This window comes from Hemiscyllium ocellatum, chromosome 3 (genome assembly GCF_020745735.1).
Source record: "Hemiscyllium ocellatum isolate sHemOce1 chromosome 3, sHemOce1.pat.X.cur, whole genome shotgun sequence".
NCBI classification, from domain to species: Eukaryota; Metazoa; Chordata; class Chondrichthyes; order Orectolobiformes; family Hemiscylliidae; genus Hemiscyllium; species Hemiscyllium ocellatum.
The window spans coordinates 7,872,155-7,894,483 of NC_083403.1; the positions used below are offsets into that span (position 1 = coordinate 7,872,155).

At 43.1% G+C, this 22,329-nt stretch overlaps 1 protein-coding gene across 1 annotated transcript in view; it reads left to right on the forward strand.

The window, feature by feature from the left end:
• Window positions 1-22,329, forward strand: part of LOC132834281 (dynein axonemal heavy chain 8-like) — a 1,170,382-nt gene that overhangs the window by 395,025 nt on the left and 753,028 nt on the right. Inside the window, exon 20 of the mRNA XM_060853001.1 lies at window positions 2,306-2,425. Coding sequence (XP_060708984.1) covers window positions 2,306-2,425 — 120 coding nt within the window. The remainder of the gene's footprint in view (window positions 1-2,305; window positions 2,426-22,329) is intronic.

Sequence of the window (22,329 nt, forward strand, 5' to 3'; positions counted from 1 at the left end):
TTTTAAAATCTTTTTCCTCTCACCTCAAAAATATGCTCATAGTTTTGAACTCACCCATCCTAGGGAAAAGAACTTTGCTATTCATTTTGTTGATAACCCTAATGATTTTATATACCTCTATAAGGTCACCCCTCAACTTACTGTGCTCCACCCATTCCTTATGAAGCAGGCCTTCCAGTTCCAGCAACATCCTGGTAAATCTTTCCTGAACCTTTTTCAATTTAATACTATCCTTCCTATAGCAGATGGCCAGGACTGTACACAATGTTCCAAAGGTCGCTTCACCAACATCCTGTGCAACCTCAACATGGCATCCCAACTCTGATACTCAGTGGTCTGAACAAGGAAGACAAGTGTGCTAAACAACTTCTTAACCACCCTGTCTACCTGTGATGTAACTTTCAAGGAACTGTGTACCTGAATCCCTGTTTGATGGCATTACCGAGTACCCTACCATTAACTGTATAAGGTCAAAAATCAAATGACACCAGGTTATAGTCCAACAGATTTATTTGAAATTGCAAGCTTTTGGAGCTCTGCTCCCTCCTCAGGTGTGGAATGATAGGGAAATATAAGACACAATATTTATAAACAAAAAGTTAGCAACTTTAAAACTAGCTGCCCTTGTTAAATCCTTATCTCAGTTCTCTCTCTCTCTCTCTCTCTCTCTCTCTCTCTCTCACACACACACACACACACACACACACATGTGACACGTGTTCTATATTCTGGATTAGAGGTGCTGGAAAAGCACAGCAGTTCAGGCAGCATCTGAGGAGCAGTAAAATCGATGTTTCAGGCAAAAGCCCTTCATCAGGAATTCTATTGCTCCTCAGATGCTGCCTGAACTGCTGTGCTTCTCCAGCACCTCTAATCCAGAATCTGGTTTCCAGCATCTGCAGTCATTGTTTTTACCTATATTCTGTTCTATATTCCTTTCTATTCTATTCTTATTTTTGACCGGAGTCTCAATATCTTTATTTATCCATTGTTCCCTCCTCTTACCAATTTTATCCTTCACTGACAGGAACATAATGCCTTCTGAACCTGTATTATCTCACTTTCAAAAGCTTCCCACTTGCCAGTTTACCTGTGAACCATCTCCTCCAATCAACTCTTGAAAGTTCCTGTCTCGTGCCATCAAAATTTGCCTTACTCCAATTAAGAACTCGGCAAGAATTCAGATTTCTGGTTCTTTGGGATCTTGTCTAGGGTGGAAAAGAGCTGTTCGAAAGGGACAGGTTTCACCTGAACTGGAAGCTGACTAATATTCTGGTGAGGAGATTTGTTAGTGCTGATGGGGGCCTTTAAACTAGTAGTGAGGGGCAGCAGGTGATCCCAAATAGTACTGAGAATAGAAAGACAGATGAGGATGGTTCTGAATTTAAAAAAGAGCAAGTTAATTAGAAAAGGCAAGCTGGAGCAAGTTAGAGAACATGGTAACTTTGATGAATTATTTCAATGCAAGGGGTTTCATAGATTAGATTAGATTACTTACAGTGTGGAAACAGGCCCTTCGGCCCAACAAGTCCACACCGACCCGCCGAAGCGCAACCCACCCATACCCATGCCCCTTACCTAACACTACGGGCAATTTAGCATGGCCAATTCACCTGACCTGCACATCTTTGTGACTGTGGGAGGAAACCGGAGCACCCGGAGGAAACCCACGCAGACACGGGGAGAACGTGCAAACTCCACACAGTCAGTCACCTGAGGCGGGAATTGAACCCAGGTCTCTGGTGCTGTGAGGCAGCAGTGCTAACCACTGTGCCACCGTGCCGCCCAAGGCAGCTGAACTCAGGGTATGTATGGGAACAGTCTGGTTTCAGTTCCTTATGTTTGACTACATAGCAGTCTGTTACCACTGAGTGACTCACTATGCCATTTCAGTGAAAAGTGATCTACAATTTAGATCAGATAAATCAAGATGGGGGAAGGCTTGATGGAACATAAATGCTGACACTGGCTGATTGGGCTTAATGACCTATTTCTGTGCTCTGAGTTTAATGTAAGCATTACACAGAACATAGAAAATTAGAGCGCAGTACAGGCCCTTCAGCCAACGATGTGCCAACCTGTGAAATTAACCTGATGCCCATCTAACCTACACTGTTCCATTATTATGTACAGTATTTGTATACCCAATGCCCATTTAAATGTCCTTAACATCGACGGGTCTACTACTGTTGCAGGCAGGCCTCTACTACTCTTTGAGTAAAGAAACTAGCCCTGATATCTGTCCTATATCTATCATTCATACTTATGAAAATAATTTTAAAATTATGCTTGCTGTTGCTTTCAGCTAATTGACTTACGTGAAATTCATATCGATGAAGTATTATATGAAATAGCCCAAAAGATTATGATCAACTTGCCAGAAGATCATACCTTAACTTTGGAAAACATGGTTGCATACAATGAGGTAACATTGTTTTATAGACTCTATTTGGAATTTATACTTTTGAGTCAAATTATTGATCTTTGACATATGTTCAGATTAATCAAAGTCAGCTATATAAGCTTTGTTAAAAGCAGTGAAAGCTGAAAATAGTGGAAATACTTAACAGATCTTCGAGCAACTGTGTAGAAGAGTTAATGTTTCACATTGATCTTTCGTCAGACATGGCTGAGATATGGGATTTTGTATGGGAAACTCTTTCCTACACCAGAGCCTCTCACTGTGTAGCCAATGTATATTTAAGTGAAAACACCCTTCCCAAGCTCCAAATTGTGGGCATCTATCTTCATGATGTAACCTATGCTAAATATCATAATCCGTATATTTAATTGCTTTTTAGTTTTATGAAATGAATTTTAAATTTAAGTACAGTGCAATAAAGTCCCTTGAACAAGAGTCTTAATTGATTGTATAGGACCCCCTACCTAAAACAAAAAAGTGGGAATCAGTACCAAAAAAGAGAAAATGCTGGAAAATCTCAGCAAGTCTGGCAGCATCTGTAAGGAGAGAAAAGAGCTGATGTTTCAAGTCTAACTGACCCTTTGTCAAAGTGGGAATCAATATTTGTTAACAATAATGGATGTGTCCACTAGATTTCCAGAAGCTGTTCCATTACGCAATATCACAGCTAAAAGGATTGGAGAGGAACTACATAATGTTTTCATGAGATACGGACTACCCACAGAGATACAATCAGATCAAGGGCCAATCATTACGTTGAAATTATTCAAGGAAGTTATGGACAGCTTAGGAATAAAACAGAGCTGAGGGGTGTCCTTCAAGAGGTTTACAAAATTATGAGGGGTATGGATAGGGTAAATAGGCAAAGTCTTATCCCTGGGAATGGGGGGTGGGGGGGAGCGTGGGTGGGGGGGTGTGGGGGTCCATAACTAGAGGGCATAGGTGTAGGGTGAGAGAGGAAAGATATAAAAAAGACCTAAGGGGCAACTTTTTCACGCAGAGGGTGGTACATGTATGGAATGAACTGCTAGAGGAGGCTGGTACAATTGCAACATTTAAGAGGCATTTGATGGGTATATGAATAGGAAGGGTTTGGATGGATATGGGCCAGATGCTGGCAGGTGGGATGAGATTGAGTTGGGATATCTGGTCGCATGGACAGGTTGGACCGAAGGGTCTCTTTCCATGTTGTACATCTTTTATGACTCTATGACTCTATGAACTGCGTACCATCCAGAATTGCAGAGAGTGCGAGAAAGGTGGCATCGGACATTAAGGACCAAGACTTTCCAGATAATTGGGATAAGGAATTCCATTTGTACTTGTTGTGATCAGAAATTCACTGAGAGAATCAATCAAATTCAGTCCATTTGTATCAGTTTTTGAGCATGAAGTGAGAGGACCTCCAAAATCGATTAAGGAGAAATTTATAAGTCAGAATTCAGAGACAACATATTTGGACTATGTGGCAGATTTTAATGTATAATTACATAGAGTGGGGTAGTTGGCAAGATAGCATTTAAAAGTATCACAGCATACAATGAAACAGGACATAGACAAGAAATCAAAAATTCACAATTTTGAGATCGGGGATAAAGAGTTAGTGTTGCTTCCAGTGATAGGTGAACATTTAAAAGCAAAATTTAGTGGATCTTATCAAGTTGAAAGGAGGTTGAGAGAGGTGAACTATTTGACAAGGACCCCAGAAAGAAAGAAATCTCACAGAGTGTGTCATGAGAATATGCTCAAAAGATATTTTGAGGGATGGACAGCAAAAGGAGTTTAGATTTTATTTTAGTTTTTTTTCTCTCCTCCCCTTACTCACTCCTCGTCCTCTCTCTCTCTCTCCCCCTTCCCTCCACTCTCTTTCTCCTCTCCTCCACTCACTCACTCACACTCACTCACTCCCCCCGAAACCCTCTATTCCTAATGAAAGCCTTTTGCCCGAAATGTCGATTTTCCTGTTCCTCGGATGCAGCCTGACCTGCTGTGCTTTTCTAGCACCACTGTAATCTAGACTTCGGTTTCCAGCATCTGCAGTCCTTGTTTTTACCAAGCAAAAGGAGTTTGTGTTATTGGTTACAACACAGGGTGAAGAACTAAGTTCAGAGGATTCTGAATTGGGTATTCCTCAAATTAAATTAGACAACAAGGAAGTTGTCAAAAATTGAGATAAATGATTATGTTCCATTGGAACGTTGAAATGATCTGATAGAGTTATTGCTATCACATGGGGAGATTATGTGGAAATAAGCTGGGAACACAGAACATAGAATAATACAGTGCAGAACAGGCCCTTTGGCCCTCGATGTTACGCCAACCTGTGAACTATTCTCAGCTCGTCCCCCTACACTATCCCATCGTCATCCCTATGCTTGTCTAAGGATTGTTTAAATCTCCCTAATGTGGCTGAGTTAGCAGGTTGGGCATTCCACACCCTTACCACTCTCTGCGTGAAGAACCTGCCTCTGACATCTGCCTTTAATCTATCTCCCCTCAATTTGTCGTTATGCCCCCCCGTACAAGCTGATGTCAACATCCTAGGAAAAAGACTTTCACTGTCGACCCTATCTAATCCTTTGATCATTTTGTATGTCTCTATTAAAACCCCTCTGAGCCTTCTTCTCTGTAATGAGAACAGACTCAAGTCTCTCAGCCTTTCCTCATAAGACCTTCCCTCCAGACCAGGCAACATCCTGGTAAATCTCCTCTGCTCCTTTTCCAATGCTTCCACATCCTTCCCAAAATATGGGGACCAGAACTGTACACAATATTCCAAGTGTGGCCACACTAGCGTTTTGTAAAGTTGCAGCATGATATTGCGGCTCAGGAACTCAATCCCTCTACGAATGAAACCTGACACACCGTATGCCTTCTTAACAGCACTGTCAACCTGGGTGGCAACTTTCAGGGATCAATGTACATGGACTCCAAGATCCCTCTACACATCCACACTACCAAGAATCTTTCCATTGACCCAGTACTCTGCCTTTCTGTTATTCTTCCCAAAGTGCATCACCTCACATTTAGCTGCATTGAGCTCCATTTGCCACCTCTTAGCCCAATTTTGCAGTTTATCCAAGTCCCCCTGCAATCTGTAATATTCTTCCAAACTGTCAATTACTCCACTGACTTTAGTGTCGTCTGCAAATTTACTAATGCTTCCACCTATGTGTGCGTCTAAGTCATTTATAAAAATGACAAACAGCAGTGGTCCCAAAACAGATCCTTGTGGCACACCACTAGTAACCGGACTCCAGGCCGAATATTTTCCATCAGCCACCACTTGCTGCCTTCTTTCAGATAGCCAGTTTCTAATCCAAACTGCTAAATCACCCTCAATTCCATGCCTCTGCAATTTCTCCAACAGCCTACCATCTTTTATTGTCTAATATCTCGTACCTCATTCTTCTCCTCTACAATATTCTCCTTTTCCTGAATGAAAACCGATGAGAAATGTTCGTTTAGCACCTCTCCAATCTCCACTGGGCCCACACTCAACTTCCCACTTCTGTATTTGACTGGCCCTATTCCTACCCTAATCACCCTTTTATTCCTCACATACCTATAGAAAGCTTTAGGGTTCTCCTTTATTCTATTTGCTAAAGACTGCTCGTGTCCTCTCTTTGCTTTTCTTAACTCTCACTTTAAATCCTTCCTAGCTGATCTATAACTTTTCATTGTCTCATCTGAACCATCTTGCCTCATCAACACATAAGCCTCCTTCTTCTTCTTAACTAAAGATGCAATTTCTGTAGTAAACCATGATTCCCTTACCTTATCACTTCCTCCCTGCCTGACAGGGACATACCTATCAAGGACACTTGATGGATTACTGGGCTAATGGTAGGCTACTTGGTAGTGTGGATGAGCAGAGGGATCTTGGTGTCTATGTACACAGATCTCTGAAAGTTGCCACCCAGGTAAATAGTGCTGTGAGGAAGGCATATGGTGTACTGGGCTTTATTGGCAGAGGAATTGAGTTCCGGAGTCCTGAGGTCATGTTGCAGTTGTATAAGACTCTGGTGAGGCCTCATCTGGAGTATTGTGTGCAGTTTTGGTCGCCATACTATAGGAAGGATGTGGAAGCTTTAGAACGAGTGCAGAGGAGGTTTACCAGGATGTTGCCTGGAATGGTAGGAAAATCTTATGAGGAAAGGCTGAGGCACTTGGGGCTGTTCTCATTGGAGAAGAGAAGGTTTAGGGGAGATCTGATAGAAGTGTATAAGATGATTAGGGGTTTAGATAGGGTAGATACTAAGAACCTTTTACCGCTAATGGAGTCAGGTGTTACTAGGGGACATAGCTTTAAATTAAGGGGTGGTAGGTATAGGACAGATGTTAGGGGTAGATTCTTCACACAGCGGGTTGTGAGTTCATGGAATGCCCTGCCCGTATCAGTGGTGAACTCTCCTTCTTTATGTTCATTTAAGCGGGCATTGGATAGGCATTTGGAAGTTATTGGGCTAGTATAGGTTAGGTAGGACTCGGTCGGCGCAACATCGAGGGCCGAAGGGCCTGTACTGCGCTGTATCCTTCTATGTTCTATGTTCTATGTTCTATGACACGCAATATCTGTACCTTAAACCAGCTCCACATTTCCATTGTCTGCATCCCCTGCATTTTGCTACCCCATTCTATGCATCCTAATTCTTGTCTAATCGCATTATAATTGCCCTTGCCCCACCGATAACTCTTGACCTGTGGCATGTACTTATCCCTTTCCATCGCTAAACTAATCGTAACTGAGTTATGGTCACTTTCTCCAAAGTGCTCACCTACAACTAAATCAAACACCTGACCTGGTTCATTACCAAGCACCAGATCCAGTGTGGCCTCCCGTCTTGTCGGCCCTTCAACATACTGTGTCAGGAAACCCTCCTGTACACATTGGACAAAAACTGATCCATCTGACTACTAACCTAATTATGCATGGTGTGGATATAGGAGATGCTGTTCCGATGAAGCAACAACCTTACAGGCATTACCATCTAAAGTTGACGCAGGTTCAAAAGGAGATTGAAAGCATGCTGCAAGACAACATTATCAAAGTGAATTACAGTGACTGGAGCTCAGCCACTGAATTGGTGCCAAGACGAGATGGTACCCACTGGTTATGTGGGTACCCACTGACTATCGCAAAGTCAATGCAGTTACAAAGACTGACGCATTTCCAATTCTGTGTTTGGAAGATTGTGTTAAAAAGGTAGGACAAGCAACTCATACTTCTAAGTTGGACTTGCTCAAAGGACACTGGCAGGTACTTTTGTCTGGAAGAGCAAAGACAATTTTGGCTTTCGTAATGCTGAATGGACTGTATCAACTTAAAGTCATGGCATTTGGAATGAAAAATGCACCAGCCACATTTCAGAGACTAACCAATACTGGATTACCCAACTGTGCTGTATATATAGATGACCTGGTGATTTTTCGTCACACATGGAAGGAGCATTTGCAACATAATTGTTCAATTGACTTCAGGAGGCAGGCTTGGTGGTAAACTTGGCTAAAAGTTAATTTGCCAAAGCCAAAATCACTTTCCTAGGCCTCGTTATTGGACATGGAGAAATAGACCCATGGAATGAAAAAAAAAGTAATTAGTGAGTTTCCCATACCATCGACTGAAAGAGCAGTACTACGATTCCTGGGATTATTGAAAATTTATACCAAATTTTCGCAGTGTGGCTGCTCCACACACTGAATTACTAAAGAAAGATAAGGAGTTTCAATGGACAGTGGACTGTCAGAAAGCATTTGACAACCTGAAAGCTGTGTTAACCACTGTCCAGTGTTATCGACACCGAATTACGCAAAACTATTTAAAGTGACTATCGATGCAAGTGATGTGGATGTCAATGCAGCGCTGTTGCATGAAGACGAGAAGATAGAAAGACCTATCAGGTATTTCTGCAGGTAATTCATTTATCAGCAGAGATATTTGACAGTTGAGAAGGAGACTTTGAACTTGGTGTTGGCCTTGCATCATTTAAACTTGAATGTTACCAGTAATGTATCTGAGTCAATCATATGCACTGATCATTACCCACTGAAGTTTGTGGAGAAATTTAAGGACAAACAATCCAGACTGTTGAGATGGAGATTGTTGTTAGAACCATTTGAAAATTGTGCATGTGGCAGGACGAGAAAATGAGATTGCCAATGTATTGTCGAGACATAGATGAGAAACGGAGTCTTTTGTTGGCAAGAGTAAACGGACTGAAACAGAATGTGGTAATGCGTGTTTGCATGTTTATAGTCAATGTAAGTGTTGTAGAGCACTGACAGTGTTAGATTATGGGGTTTTAAAATGAAGCTATCTTTGGATATTGATGGTTCATTTTTTAAGGGGGAAGGTTTGACGATGCTGCTCCTTTAACATGGTTGTGTTATTCTTGTTTTTCTTCAAAGTGTTGTACAAGGTAGAGTTGCCAAAATGTTTGAATTGATCTACTTGAAGAAACTTGAAGTTAAAAAAATGTGTAATGAAAGGGGAGGAGCCAATTTTCCCAGCTCAGCTTCGCTCTGGTTTGATCTAGCTCTTCAGAGCATGCAGTCAGTTTTGAGGCTTCTGGTCAAAGAAACAGCTACATGGAAGAAGGTGTTCTGTGCCGAATCTCCCTGCCATCCCTTTCTCCTATAAGAATCTGTGTTTAATTTTACCTTTTTTCCCAAAGTGGTGTTTCTGGGGATTGTTGCAAAGTTTGGAACAGCATCATTAAGTTGGGTTTTCGGATAGGTTACGTTTTTCTGTATTCTGTTCTCTTTTGTTTGTGTTTCATTTGCTACTCTGTAAATAAATTATATTTTATTTAAACCTAATTGTTTTTTACCAGCTGCATCACCCCTGGAATATCCAATTTACACCTGCTTAAATCAAGTGGAAACGTTCGGGTCCGCCTACTTTCTTGAAATGTTTTGTGGGGTTCTGGCCTGGTCCATAACAGATTGGGGGCTGGTCCGGGATTTGTTCTGTAGTCCGTGTTTGGAATTAGGGTGACTGGACTCGAAGGCAGCGAATGGTAGGTGTTTAGTGTCTTTTGTTCTGGGTGTTGATTTCCAATTGGTTTAAACGGTGCTTGGAATAACAATTGAGCTTTTGGCCACAAAGAGTTTTTGGAGGATGGAAGAAGTGGCTTTGGTGGGGGTTTGCAAAAGGTTATAAAGGCCAAGCTGCTGGAATTAGCAGATGATTTGGAGTTGGAGCTGCCTCCTTCCATGAGGAAAGATGGGATAATTACAGCAATAACTCTGCATTTAAATTTATTGGAAACACCATCAAATCTTTAGATGAGTTAGGGGCAAAAGACAAGGAAAGGGCAAAAGAAATGAAACTTTGAGTTATGATTAAAAGAAGAGGAAAGAGAAAAAGAATGAATCATTTAGATCGAAAAAAAGAAAAAGAGAGAGAAAAACAGAGAGAAGAGAGAGGAAAGGAAGAAAGAGAGGGAGTTTGAACTTCAGAAATTGTCACTTCGACAGGAAAGTCAGCTTGAAAAGATGGAAGGCTGAAGTTAAGTTTAGTAAGGAAGAGAATGAGGATGAGCAAAACCATGGGAGCCAAAGTCCTGGTGAGAATCTGTTTAAATGTATTCACGCATTGCCTAAATGTGACGAGGAGGATGTAGAAACCTTTTTTTTGTCTCATCTGAGAAAGTGGCTAAACAAATGAAGTGGCCGGTGACCAAGTGGGTTTGTTGATCCAAACAAAACTTGTGGGTAGAGCTAGTGAGGTATTTGCATCACAGAAGGTATCTGGGCCGAACAAAGAGGTGAAGAAAACAATTAATTTTAAGTGCATACGAGCTGGTGTGAGAAGCTTGCAGACAATGTTTCAGGAATCTAAACAGGGACCCTTGTCAAACCTAGATCGAGTTTGAAAGGATCAAATAAAGTCGTTTTGATAGGTGGATAGGGGCATTAAAAATAGAACTCAAAATGTGTTGCTGGAAATGCGCAGCAGGTCAGGCAGCATCCACGGAGCAGGAGAATCGACATTTTGGGCATGAGCCCTTCTTCAGGAATGAGGAAAGTGTGTCCAGCAGGCTAAGATAAAAGGTAGGGAAGACGGACTTGGGGGAGGGGTGTTGGAAATGCGATAGGTGGAAGGAGGTCAAGGTGAAGGTGATAGGCTGGAGTGGGGATGGGGGCGGAGAGGTCAGGAAGAAGATTGCAGGTTAGGAAGGCAGTGCTGAGTTCAAGGGATCTGACTGAGACAAGGTGGGAGATGGGGAAATGAGGAAACTAGAGAAATCTGAGTTCATCCCTTGTGGTTGGAGGGTTCCTAGGCGGAAGATGAGGCGCTCTTCCTCCAGCCGTCGTGTTGCTATGGTCTGGCAATGGAGTAGTCCAAGGACCTGCATGTCCTTGGTGGAGTTGGAGGGAGAGTTGAAGTGTTGAGCCACGGGGTGGTTGGGTTGGTTGGTCCGGGTGTCCCAGAGGTGTTCTCTGAAACATTCCGCAAGGAGGCGGCCAGTCTCCCCAATATAGAGGAGGCCACATCGGGTGCAGCGGATGCAGTAAATGATGTGTGTGGAGGTGCAGGTGAATTTGTGGCGGATATGGAAGGATCCATTGGGGCCTTGGAGGGAAGTAAGGGGGGAGGTGTGGGCGCAAGTTTTGCATTTCTTGCGGTTGCAGGGGAAGGTGCCGGGAGTGGAGGTTGGGTTGGTGGGGGGTGTGGACCTGACGAGAGAGTCACGGAGGGAGTGCTCTTTTCTAAGGCTGATAGGGGAGGGTAGGGAAATATATCTCTGGTGGTGGGATCCATTTGGAGGTGGCGGAAATGACGTCTTGGAACTTTAAAGTTTGGCTTCCAAAATCAATTTCAATCCGTGAGGGTTAGAAATCTGGGAAAAAAAGAGGAATCCTCACGTGTACAAGGAAAGGTAGATATCATTGAAAATCTTAAGGATAACTACCACAGGGTAAAAAGGAAACAGTTGAAGGGGAAAGAGAAGTTTAAAAGCCCTGGTGTTTTCACTGCAATAAAGTAAGCCATGTGAAATCACAGTACTGGTGGGTTAGGAAAAGCACTGGGAAGCCAGGCATAGCAAAACAGGATAAGTCAGTGAATGTTGTTGGAGTGGTAACAGAAAGCACAGTGGAGGCTCAAAAGCTGCATCAGAATGTACAACCTGGTCAGAGGTTGGTTAAAGAGGAAGTGGCAGATCTTCTTAAACCAAATATGTGGGAAGGTCAAATTTGCTCACAAAGGCCAGAGCAGCGGATAAAGAAATTACAATATTAGGAGATACAGGATCCTTTCATTCTTTGAAGTTGAATGATGAGGACCTATGTAGCTCTGATGGACTATTATCAGAAAATGTGCTAGTAACAGGAATTCACAGTGAGACAAGAAGTACCCAGTTAGGTAGAATGAGGTTAGAGTGTCCAATGAAGAGTGGAGAAGTCATTGCAGGAGTACTGCATAAACTCTCAGCTTCAGGAATACAATTAGTCCTTGCTAACGGTATATCTGATTATAAGGTAGGAATGCTGCCTACTGTGATTGAAAACTTAGGCAACTAAACTATTGCAGGACACATGTCCTAGAACTTTTCCTGACTGTGTGGTAATGAGGTCACAGGTGACATCAATGAGTAGAGATAAGAAGGTTGAAGTGGAAATAGTGGACAGCCTGTTTGATCAAATGGTTGAGACAAAGCAAATAGATGACAACGTAGACATCTTTAATTCAGAAAAAATTAACTGAATTGCAGCAGAAAGATAAAATTTAATAGAGTTGTATCAAAAAGCATACATGGAAGAAAGAGTCTAGATGTTTCCCTCTGTGCTACTATCTTAAGAATGACATCTAATGGAAATGAAGACCATCACATATTCAGGCAGATGAGAAATGGTCAGAAATTTATCAAATTGCTTTGAGTGGGTTATAGAAAGGAGGTGTTGCAGGACTACACAAGGCTGTAGTTAAATTTAGCCAGATATGTCACTCATGTCACGTAATTGGAAAACTACAGGCGGTAATGAAACCTACACTATTAATACCTATTCCTGCATTTGAGAAACCTTTTACAGGAGTCTTAATTGATTGCATAGAAACCCTACCTAAAAAAAAGTAGGAACCAGTATTTGATAACAATCATTGATGTGTCCACTAGATTTCCAGAGGCCTTTCCATTTTACAATATCACATCTAAAGGGATTATAAAGGAATTACTTAAATTTTTCACAAGAGACAACATTTAAAACTATCACAGCATAAAATGAAATGGGAAGCAGACAAGAAATCAAAAACTCACAATTTTGCTGTTGGGGATAAGGTGTTAGTGTTGCTTCCAGTAATAGGTGAAAGTTTAAAAGCAATGATGTGGAGATGCTGATGTTGGACTTGGGTGGGCAAAGTTAAATATCACACAACACCAGCTTATAGTCCAATAGGTTTGTGTGGAAGTACAGGTACACAGTCCTTTATCCCTCAGGCCAGCTGGTTTTCAGAATTTGGAATTTTTCGTATTTCAAAATAAATTACAGCTTAACAGTGAAATTTAAAAAACTTTACCAAACAGCAGATGCACCTGTGAGTACTACGAGCACTGAGACAGAATTGTTGCCTGCCAGTGCTGGGCCACGCTGCCATGTCACATCCAAGTGATGTGGGTTGAGTGGGAGTGGGTTAACTGTTTGCATGCCAAACAACCTTGTTATGGAGAAAAAGAATCACAAAAAAAATCTTCGGATTTCGGAGCATTGTGTACCTGTACAAGCTTTCAGATTGCTGCTCTTTCATTAACTAGCTAGTGGAACTGGGTCATAGGACAGAGAATTTATGGTAAAAGATCAAAGTGTCATACAACTGATGTGATGTATTGAACAAACTGAGATTATTGTTAAATTTTTAATCACTTAGAATAGGGTTACAGGTTCCATAGAACATATACTAGTATAGCACAATACAGGGCCTTCAGCCCTCGATGTTGTGCTGACCTTTTATCCTACTCTAAGATGAAATTAAGCTAGATACCCTTCATTTTATTATCATCAATGTGCCTGTCCAAGAGTCACTTAAATGTATCAGATCCTACTACCACCAGTGGCAGTGCATTCCAGGCACCGACCACTCTGTGTAAAGAATTTACCTCTGACATTTCCCCTAAACCTTGCTCCAATCGCTTTAAAATTATAGACCCTTGTGATAGCCATTTCTGCCCTGGGAAAAAGTGTCTAACTATTAACTTGATTTATGTCTCTCATCATCTTGTAGAACTCTATCTCTATTGAGTCACCTCTTGTTCTTCTTTGCTCCAATGAGAAAAGCCCTCAACCATTCTTCATAAGACATATCCTCCAGTCCAAGCAACATCCTGGTAAATCTCTCTGCACCCTCTCTAAAGCTTCCACATCCTTCCTATAATGAGGCAATCAGAACTCAACACAATATTCCAACTGTGGTCTAACCAGGGCTTTATAGAGCTGCAGCATAACCTTGTAGCTCTTAAACTCAGTTCCCGCTAATGAAAGCAAACACACCATATGCTTCCTTAAAAACCCTATCAACTTGGATCAGGAATGAGGTTTGTGGGCGAAGGAGCCCGAGAGATAAATAGAACCATAGAACATCTCAGATGGCCTCGTTCTTCAAAGACTGCAATTTCCCCTCCCACGTGGTCAATGATGCCCTCCAGCATATCTTCTCCACTTCCCATACCACCGCCCTTGAACCGCAGCCCTCCAATCGTAACAAGGACAGAACACCCCCCGGTCTTCACCTTCTACCCCAGCAACCTCCTGATACATTGTTTTATCCTCTGCCATTTCCGCCAGCAACAAACAGACCCCATCACCAGAGATATAGTTCCTTACCCCTCCATCTGCGTTCCAGAGAGACCATTCCCTCCACAACTTCCTTGTTAGGTCTATGCCCCCCACCAACCTACCCTCCACTCCTGGCACCTTCTCCTGTCATTGCAAGAAGTGCAAAACCTGTGCCCACACTTAACCCCCCCATCTCCATCGAAGGCCCCAAAGAATCCTTCCACATCCGACAGAGATTTACCTGTGTCATCTTCTGTGTCCATTGCACGTGGTGTGATCTAATCTACACTGGGGAGATGGGAAGCCAACTTGCGGATCATTTCAGAGAACATCTCTGGGACACCCGCATGAAACAACCCCAATGCCTTGTGACTGAACACTTTAATACCCATCCACACTGCCAAGGACATGCTGGTCCTGGACCTCCTCAATCACCAAACTCGAACCACCTGATGCCTGGAAGAAGAATGCCTCAAATTCCACCTTGGCACCCTCCAACCACACAGGATTAATGGGGATTTCACCAGTTTCCTCATTTGCCCTCCATCTTATCCCAGTTCCAACCTGCCAACATAGCACCCCTCTCTTGACCTGCCCTACCTGCCCATCTTCCTTCCCACCTACCTGCTCCACCCTCTTCTCTGACCCATCATTTTCACCCCCACCTTCATCTATCTATCACGTTTCCAGCTACCTGTTCCCCCCGCCCCACCCCTCCCATTTATCTCTCAGCCCCCTTGGCCCACAAGGCTCATTCCCAATGAAAGGCTTATGCCCGAAACATCGATATTCCTGCTGTTTAGATGCTGCCTGAGCAGCTGTGTGTTTTCAGCACCACACTCTTCGATTCTGATCTCCAGCATCTGCAGTCCTCACTTTCCCCTAACTTCAGTGGTCATGAAGTGCTTTGAAAGGCTGGTCATAGCATTAATCAACTCCAGCCTCCCCACTACTCTTGTCCCACTCCAATTTACCTATTGGACCAACAGATCCACATAAGATGCCATATCACTTATTCCTCCCTCAAACATCTTGACACCAAGGAGAGCTACGTAAGAATCCTACTCATTGGCGACAGTTTAGCCTTCAACACTATTATGCCCTTGAGACTGATTACTAAACTTAATGATCTCAGACTAAGCCCCACTCTCTGCAACTGGATCGTCAGTTTCCTGACCCACAGGCTACAATCAGTGAAGACTAGGGACAATATTTCATCGTCACTGACACTCAACACTGGAGCCCCCAGGCGTGCGTCCTCAGCCCCCGACTGTACTCGCTGTATACCCATGCCTGCATCACCAAATACTAGACTAATGTCTTTTACAAGTTCGCTGATGATACCACCATAGTCAGTTGAATCTCAGATGGCGACAAAACATACTACAGATGAAAGGTGGAAGACCTGGAAAAATGGTGCACTAAAAACAATCTAGCTCTTAATGCCAGCAAAACGAAGGAACCCTGTATTGACTTTCGGCAGGATCTTACTCATCCCTCCTACACATTAACTGCACAGAGGTGGAATGAGTGGACAGTGTCAAGCTCCAGGGTGTGGTCATGAACAACAAGCTTTCTTGGACTGTTCATGTGGAAACACTGATTATAAAGGCCCAATAACGTCTCTTCTTCCTCAGGCAGCTGAGGAAATTTGGCATGACGGCGAATACTCTTGCCAACATTTATAGGTGCACCATCGAGAGCATTCTGTCTGGATATATCACTACCTGGTGTGGCAACTGTACATTCAAGATCAGAGACAGTTTCAGAGAGTGGTGGACTCGGCCCAAACAATCACGAAGGCCCAACCTCCCAACTATAGAATCCATCTACCAGGCCTGGTGTCAAGGAAAGGTTGCCAGCATTCTTAAAGATCCATCCCACCCTGGCAATGTTTTTCTACAACCTCTACCACTGGGGAGAAGGTACAGAAATCTGAGAATACAAAAGGTATATACTAGCCGGTTTCATAAGAGTTTCTACCTGACTGTTATTAGAATACTGAATGGAAGCACGAACTCTTAACATTTGCCTCTATCTGTGATTTTGTTTTTGCCACTGTTTACCTATTATTTACTGTCTATGCTACTTATCTATGTGATCTGCCTGTATTGCTCACAAGACAAAACTTTTCACTGTGCCTCGGTACACGTGACAATAAATTCAATTCAATTCAATTCAAAGTTGGATGGCAACTTTAGAGGATCTATGGGCATGGATCCCAAGATTCCTGTGTTCCTCCACACTGCCTTTAAACCTATAATCTATATTCAAATTTGACCTTCCAAAATGAATAACTTCATAGTTATCCACATTGAACCCAACCTGCCACTTCTCAGCCAAGTTCTGCATCCTGTCAAACTCCTGTAGCAAACTACAAGACTTTCTACACTATCCACCACTCCACCAACCTTTGTGCCATCAGCAAACTTGCTAACCTCCTCATCCAAGTCCTTTATAAAAATCACAAAGAGCAGAAGTCCCAGAATAGATCCATGTGGAACACCACTGGTCACTGAGCTCGAGGCTGAATATTTTCTATCTGCTTCCACCCTCTGCCTTCTATGGGCCAGGCAGCCAAATTTCCCTGTATCCCATGCCTCTTGATTTTCTGAACGAGATTACCATGGGCAACCTTATCAAACACCTTGCTAAAATCCATGTAGACCACATCCACTGCTCCACCTTCATTAACGTGTTTTGTCACATCCTCAAAGAATTCATTAAGGCTTGTGAGGCATGATACTCACAAAGGAGGAGGAAGTGAGGACTGCAGATGCTGGAGCTGAAAATGTGTTGCTGGAAAGGCGCAGCAGGTCAGGCAGCATCCAAAGAGCAGGAGAATCTTGTCCAATGTGTGCAGGAGGGTTTCCTGACACAATATGTAGACAGGCCAACAAGAGGTGAGGCTATACTGGATTTGGTTCTAGGTAATGAACCAGGCCAGGTGTTAGACTTGGAGGTAGGTGAGCACTTCGGGGACAGTGACCACAACTCGGTGACTTTTACTTTAGTGATGGAGAGGGATAAGTGTGCGCCACAGGGCAAGAGTTATAGCTGGGGGCAGGGAAATTATGATGCAGTGAGGCATGACGTAGGATGTGTGGATTGGAAAAACAGGCTTCAAGAGAAGAACACTAATGAGATGTGGGGATTGTTCAAGGAGCAGCTACTACGTGTCCTCGATAAGTATGTACCAGTCAGGCATGGTGTAAAGGGCCTTGTGAGGCAGCCGTGGTTTAGTAAGGAATTGGAATCCCTTGTGAAAGGGAAGAAGGCGGCATATGTAAAGATGAGGCGTGAAGGTTCAGTTGGGGCGATAGAGAGTTATAAGGTAGCCAGGAAGAATCTAAAGAGAGAGCTAAGAGAAGCGAGAAGGGGACATGAAAAGTCTTTAGCTGGTAGGATTAGGGAAAACCCAAAGGCTTTCTATAGGTATGTCAGGAATAAAAGGATGACTAGGGTAGGTATCGGTCCAGTCAAGGATAGTAGTGGGAAGTTGTGTGTGGAGGCGGAGGAGATTGGAGAGACACTAAATCAATACTTTTCATCAGTATTCACTCAGGAACAGGACACTATTGCTGACGTGAATATGGAGTCACAAATGATTAGAATGAATGGCCTGGAAATATGCAGGGAAGAGGTTCTGGGAATATTGGAGAGGATGAAAATAGATAAGTCTCCTGGGCCTGATGGCATTTACCCCAGGATCCTATGGGAAGCTAGGGAGGAGATAGCAGAGCCATTGGCCTGGATTTTTATGTCGTCGTTGTCAACGGGAATAGTACCAGAGGACTGGAGGATAGCGAATGTGGTCCCCTTGTTCAAGAAAGGGAGTAGGGATAGCCCTAGTAACTATAGGCCAGTGAGTCTGACTTCAGTGGTGGGCAAAGTCTTAGAGAGAATGGTAAGGGATAAGATTTATGAACATCTGGATAGGAATAACGTGATCAAGGATAGCCAGCATGGTTTTGTGAAGGGCAGGTCGTGCCTCACAAACCTTATTGAGTTCTTTGAGAAGGTGACTAAGGAAGTGGACGAGGGTAAAGCAGTAGATGTTGTGTATATGGATTTTAGTAAGGCGTTCGATAAGGTTCCCCATGGTAGGCTAATGCTAAAACTACGGAGGTATGGCATTGAGGATACATTAGAGGTTTGGATTAGGAATTGGCTGGCTGGAAGGAGACAGAGGGTAGTAGTTGATGGACTAAGTTCATCTTGGAGTGCAGTTACTAGCGGTGTACCACAAGGATCTGTTTTGGGACCATTGCTTTTTGTTATCTTTATAAATGATCTAGAGGAAGGGCTTGAAAGCTGGGTAAGCAAGTTTGCGGATGACACAAAAGTCGGTGGAGTTGTGGATAGTGAGGAAGGAAGTGGTAGGTTACAGCGGGATATAGATAAGTTGCAGAGCTGGGCAGAAAGGTGGCAAATGGAATTCAATGTAGCTAAGTGTGAAGTCATTCACTTTGGTAGGAGTAACAAGATGATGGATTACTGGGCTAATGGTAGGCTACTTGGTAGTGTGGATGAGCAGAGGGATCTTGGTGTCCATGTACACAGATCTCTGAAAGTTGCCACCCAGGTAAATAGTGCTGTGAGGAAGGCATATGGTGTACTGGGCTTTATTGGTAGAGGAATTGAGTTCCGGAGTCCTGAGGTCATGTTGCAACTGTATAAGACTCTGGTGCGGCCTCATCTGGAGTATTGTGTGCAGTTTTGGTCGCCATACTATAGGAAGGATGTGGAGGCATTGGAACGAGTGCAGAGGAGGTTTACCAGGATGTTGCCTGGAATGGTAGGAAAATCTTATGAGGAAAGGCTGAGGCACTTGGGGCTGTTCTCATTGGAGAAGAGAAGGTTTAGGGGAGATTTGATAGAAGTGTATAAGATGATTAGGGGTTTAGATAGGGTCGACATTGAGAACCTTTTACCGCTAATGGAGTCAGGTGTTACTAGGGGACACAGCTTTAAATTAAGGGGTGGTAGGTATAGGACAGATGTTAGGGGTAGATTCTTTACACAGCGGGTTGTGAGTTCATGGAATGCCCTGCCAGTAGCAGTGGTGAACTCTCCCTCTTTATGGTCATTTAAGCGGGCATTGGATAGGCATTTGGAAGTTATTGGGCTAGTGTAGGTTAGGTAGGATTCGGTCGGCGCAACATCGAGGGCCGAAGGGCCTGTACTGCGCTGTATCTTTCTATGTTCTATGTTCTATAATCTTCAGGATTCCTGAAGAAGGGGTCATGCCCAAAGCATCGATTCTCTTGCTCTTTGGATGCTGCCTGACCTCCTATGCTTTTCCTGCAACACATTATGACCCTCACAAACCATGTTGACTATTTCGAATCAAATTCTGGTTTGCCAAGTAAGCATAAATCCTATCTCTCAGAATCCTCTGCAATAATTTGTCCTCCACAGAAGTAAGATAGACTGGTCTATAATTCCCAGGATTATCCCTATTCCCTTTCTTGAACAAGGGAATAACTTTTGCCACCCTCCAATCATCTGGCACTAATCCAGTGGACAATGAGGACATAAAGCTCATCGCCAAAGGCACAGCAATCTCTTCCCTCTCCTCCAGTAGTAACCTTAAGTATATCCTGTTTGGCCCAGGGGACTTATCTATCCTTAGCTTTTTCGAAGTTTTCAGCATATCTTCCTTCTTAATATCAACCTGTCTGAGCATATCAGTCTGTTTCACGCTGTCCTCATAAATTTCAAGGTCCCTCTCAGTAATGAATACAGAACCAAAGTATTCATTAAGGACCTCCCCTACCTCCTCCGACTTCAGGCACAAGTTCCCTCCACTATGCCTGATTGGCCCTACCCTCACTTGGGCCATCCTCTTGTTCCTCACATAAGTGTAGAATGCCTTAGGATTTTCCTTAATCTTACCTGCCAAAGCTTTCTCATGCCCCCTCTAGTTCTCCTAAGTCCATTCTTCAGTTCTTCCTGGCTAGCTTGTAATCCTGTAGAGCCCTGTCTGATCCTTGCCTCCTTAATCTTAAATAAGCTTCCTTTTTCTTCTTGACCAGATGTTAGACATCCCTTGGCATCCAAGGGTCATTCATCCTGTCATCCCTTCCTTGCCTCAGTGGGACAAACCTACCCTGTACTATCAGCAAGTGCTCCCTGAACAACCTCCACATTTCTGTCTTGCATTTCCCTGAGAAACACCTGTTCCCGATTTAGGAGCTGGAGTTCCTGCCCAATAGCACTTAATTCCCCCTCCCCCAATTAAATAGTTTCCCGTATAATCTGCTCCTATCCCTCTCCATGACTATAGCAAAGGTCAGGGAGTTGTGATCACTATCACTGAAATCACTATCTCCCACCAAGAGATCTGACACCTAGCCCGGTTCGTTGTTAAGCACCAAATCCATATGGCTTCCCCTCTAGTTAGTCTATCTACATATTAAGTCAGGAATCCTTCCTGGACACACATGACAAAACTGCTCCATCCAAACTATTTGAATTAAGGAAGTTCTAATCAATATTAGGGAAGTTGAGGCCACCCATGACAACAACCCTGTTACTTCTGTAACTTTCCAAAGTCTGCCTCCCAATCTGCTCCTCTGTGTCTCTGTTGCTATTGGGGGTCTGCAGAAATCTCCCAATAAAGTGACTTTTCCTTTCCCGTTTCTGACTTCCACCCATACTGACTCTATATGCAAACTCTCCTTTCTGCAGCTGTGATACTATCCCTGATTAGCAATGCCACACTCCCCCCTCATTTACTACACACACACACACACACACACACACACACACACACACACCTGCCCCAATCCTTTTGAAACATCTAAACCCTACTAACTGTCTATCCCTCCTCACAGACTCTCTGCATGCTGTATCTGGCTGTTCACTCATGATTCATTAATATGTAAATCACAGAACCTCTTTCAAATCACATTCCTGAGATAACTTAAGGTTTTATTTTAAAAAAAAGGTGACATCTCAGCTCAGATAATGCATTAAGGGTGTGAGGTTTGAAACTGTCTCTCCCAAACTTGAGTCAGAACGATTCTAGTTCCAAAGTAGGAATTTATAAAATGTCAGTTGGACTGACTTGCCTTCAAGAGTGCATGCTTTTTGAACAAAATAGAATGTATCTGTAAATACAAACCTGTAAATGCAAATTCACCCCATAGACTTCTGTGCATGCATGTGAGGGAGTGAGGTGGGGGGAGGGGTGTGTGTGTGTGTGTGTGTGTGTGTGTGTGTGTGTGTGTGTGTGTGTGTGTGTGTGTGTGTGTGTGTGTGTGTGTGTGTGTGTGTGATAGAGGGAGAGAGTGTGTGAGTCTGCATGCTTGATAGAGTTTGCACGCAAGTGTGATGTAGTATATGCCTGTGAGAAGGTGTGTGTGAGAGTGTGTGTGTGTAGTGTGCGTGGCTGCGTGTGTATGGCAGAGTCGCCAAGCAGAGGTTGATAGCCAAGTTCGGTACCCATGAGGAAGGCCTCAATTGGGATCATGTCCCACACACACACTCGTACACACGATTACACTCATACAGACCCTCTCTCATACATACCCTCACACACACACATTCATAGTCACAGACACACTCACAGACAGACACACACTAATGCGCACATGGTCTCACAGGCAAATATTCATGAAGCACGCACACACACATGCACACTCTTAACGTGCACACTCACACACAAGTTTACGGGGTGAACTTGTATTTGCATGTTTGTATTTGCAGATACATTCTATTTTATTCAACGAGCACACAATCTGCAGGCAGTCAGTCCATATGACATTTTATAAATTCCTATTTTGGAAATAGAATCAGTCTGATTCAAATTTGGAATACAGACAGATTCTAACCTCACACTTTTAATGCATTGTCTGAGCTGAGATGTCACTTTTTTAAATAAAACCTTAAGTTGTCTCAGGGATATGACTTGAAAGAAGTTCTTGCATTTACATATTAATAAATTGAAACCTGCAACTCATTCTAAAAGATGAAAGACTTAACAGCAATCCAGGTTTGTTCAATACATCACATTAGTTGTATGACATTTTGATCTTATACTGTAAATTCTATGATCCTGCCCACTAATTACATGACAAAGGAGTAGTGCTCTGAAAGTGTGCGCTTCCAAATTTGGACTATAATCT